Raw genomic sequence first — 3,059 nt, 5'->3', positions numbered from 1 at the left:
GTGTGTGTGTGTGTGTGTGTGTGTGTGTGTAAAGCCTGACCTATAATGACTCTCTGAGTAAATGAGTTTGACCCCCTGAGTTCATAGCTTTAAGGAAAATTTAGAAGGTTGTGTGTAGTTGAAGCCCCATTCTGAGGTCTGAAGCTACAGTAAAAGAAAACTGGCCAAAACTTGAAATCAATGGAAGTAAATTTAATTTAATAGGGACAGACACACATCGACATAGACAAACTGAATAAAACAGCAGCCCCTGTTGTTGAAATCATTAATTATTTGCTGATTTCAGGTCTAGTTTAGGCCATAATTAATTCGAGCCAATATATTTTTCTATTTGGGATTGCTGGTATTTAAAACTCAGCTTCAAATATACTTTATGTCGAGGTCTTAATAAAAATAGGTCTGATGATAATAAAGCAGATTAAAAATGTATTTCCCCCAAAACTTTTACTGAGACTAAGCAGATTTAACACATTGGAAAAACATTTTGGGAAACATTTAAACCACAATAAAATTCATGCTTACGTTTAACCCTAACAGTATGTATGTTTTTAAGTCATAGCATGTATTTCAACAGCTAAGACCTGATATCATCTTCCACACAGTTAACTGTGCTGTAATGTGGAACTTTGACTGTTCCCTTGGAGCGGATTTCCTCTTCATTCTTCATCTTAGACTCATTTTCATAAACACATGGGAAAATTTTCCATTTGATTTTGTAGAGCTAATTGAAATCTAGTTTAATGATTTGTTAAAATTTATATAAAAAATATGCCATTAGCAGCACCTAATTCCCCTAAATTGTCAAAAAAAAAAAGAAGTGGAACATCTTGAGGAACTGATAGTATCAATACTTTAAAAAAAATAAATTTTCATGGTTTATCTTACCTTCAGAGCAGTCCTCCTCAATGAAACCCTCGTCACAGATGCACACTCCGTTTACACATTGCCCATGGTTCTGGCAGTCTCCTGGACAGGTCATTTCAGAGCAGTCCAGCCCTGTAAATCCCTCATAACACACACAACTTCCATCGATGCAGTGTCCTCTGTCTAAACAGTTCTTAGGGCATGTTTTCTCACTGCAGTCCTCTCCAGTGAAACCCTTATGACAAACACATTGACCATTCACACAGTGACCCCTGTCCAGGCAGTCATTGGGACATGTCAACTCACTACAGTCTTTGCCTGTAAAGCCCACAAAACACTTACACTTTCCATCCACACACTCCCCTCTTCCTAGACAGTCTTTAGGACAAGTCTTGACACTACAGTCTTCCCCAGCATAGCCTTTGTCACATATGCACTGTCCATTAACACAGCGACCCTGGTCTAGGCAGTTATTGGGACATGAGAGCTCACTGCAGTCTTCACCTTGGTATCCTATGTCACACACACATTTTCCATTGATGCACTGACCCTTGTTGCTGCAGTTGTCAGGGCAGGAGAGGATTGAGCAATCTTCACCTTCAAAGCCCGGATCACAAATGCACTTCCCGTTGAAGCAGTGGCCTCTTTCATGGCAGTTCTTGGGGCATATAAGCTTTGAACAATCCTCTCCACTGTAGTTGCTCTGACACTCACACCGGCCATTCACACATATGCCATGGTTGTTGCAGTTGTCAGGACAACTGAGGTCACCACAATCCTCCCCGGTGAATCGCTCTTCACAGTAGCAGGTACCATTGACACAGCGTCCTCGATCATAACAGTCATTAGGACAGATGAGTTCAGAGCAGTCAAAGCCCGTCCATGGCTCGTCGCAAACACACTCATCTTCCATGCAGCGACCGCGACCAAAGCAGTTGTTCAGACAGTTGGTCTGGGAACAGTCCTCACCGATGAAGCCATCCTCACAGAGACAGGACCCTTCAACACAGTGGCCGTAGTCACCACAGTCTAACAGGCACATCTCAATACCACAGTCGTCCCCGCCAAAACCCTCAAAGCATTCACACCTGCCTTCTACACAGCGACCCTGGTCCTGGCAGTCACTGAGGCACTCAGGCTCTGTGCAGTTGGGGCCCTTCCATCCAGGTTCACATGTGCAGCTGCAGGTCTCAGTACTCCAGTTGCCACGTCCGTTACAGTAGGGCTTAGTAGACACTTCCCCTAAGGAAAGGCAAGAAGAATACAGGAAGGTATTGTAAAAGTGTTTGTTAGTTTTTCAGTAAACAGGCTATTTGTTAATGAAGTTCCCCAATGCCAAACACATCCTACTTTGACAAAACTGCAAACCAAAGTTGCTAAAGAAGCAAGAGTCTAGATATAAAAATGTAATTGAGATTTATAAAGGAAAATGAGGGGAGGCGTGGCAAGATGGCGGAGGAGTGAGACATGTGTCGCGTGGCTCCCGCTCCGACTTGTTCTGTTTATGGTTCTATACTAAATGTCCTTGCTGTTTTGAACATTTGGTCCATCCGGACTCGACCCCTGAGTGATTCTTGCCTGAAAAAGTAGAAGAATGGCGACAAACTCGAAGAAAGCCAAACATTCCAGCTTGACGGCTGCAAGGCCTGACGTCGCCTTGGAGCTGACTGCAGCTAGGACCGGACTTTTGGGGCCCTCCTCTCCCTCCCGCAGCGAGGTGTACGAACTCTCCTTGAAGTCTGACGTTCTTGCCGCTATAAAAACTGATCTCTCAGCTGTGATCAAATCCGAAATAAAAGCGGCTTTGGCTGAAGAGTTTACTCTTATAAATGGGGAGCTTCAAGCGGTGAGAGCTGAAGTAGCTAACGGCACGATGCTACTGCGCGCAGATCTGGACCACGTGAAACAGAGAGTTAAAGAGGTGGAGGGTGGCTTGTCGAACTGGACCAATGAGGTTGTTGCTTTGCGCACCACCGTGTTGGAATTGAAAGAAGAAGTCGTTGGGCTCAAAAAGAAGTGTGGCGATATGGAAGGGCGTATGAGAAGGTGTAATGTGTGGATTATTGGAGTTCCTGAGACACCAGAATCCAGCTCCACTTTAGCAGTGGCTAAACTGCTAGCAGAGGTTCTACAGATGGATAAAGAGCCACTGGTGGACCGAGCCCATCGCTCTCCAGGTGGAAACAGATCAGGCG

The 3,059-nt window shown here is 44.5% G+C and overlaps 1 protein-coding gene across 1 annotated transcript in view; it reads right to left on the bottom strand.

The window, feature by feature from the left end:
- The window catches only part of tncb (tenascin Cb), a gene marked incomplete at both ends in the record, with an annotated part of 90,219 nt that overhangs the window by 78,300 nt on the left and 8,860 nt on the right, over positions 1-3,059 (bottom strand). The window contains 1 exon segment of the mRNA XM_014017483.1: positions 886-2,106. Coding sequence (XP_013872937.1) covers positions 886-2,106 — 1,221 coding nt within the window.

Source organism: Austrofundulus limnaeus, unplaced genomic scaffold (genome assembly GCF_001266775.1).
Source record: "Austrofundulus limnaeus strain Quisiro unplaced genomic scaffold, Austrofundulus_limnaeus-1.0 Scaffold169, whole genome shotgun sequence".
Lineage (NCBI taxonomy): Eukaryota > Metazoa > Chordata > Actinopteri > Cyprinodontiformes > Rivulidae > Austrofundulus > Austrofundulus limnaeus.
The sequence above is the reverse complement of the archived record's forward strand: the minus strand, read 5'-3'. Positions and strand labels throughout refer to the sequence as shown.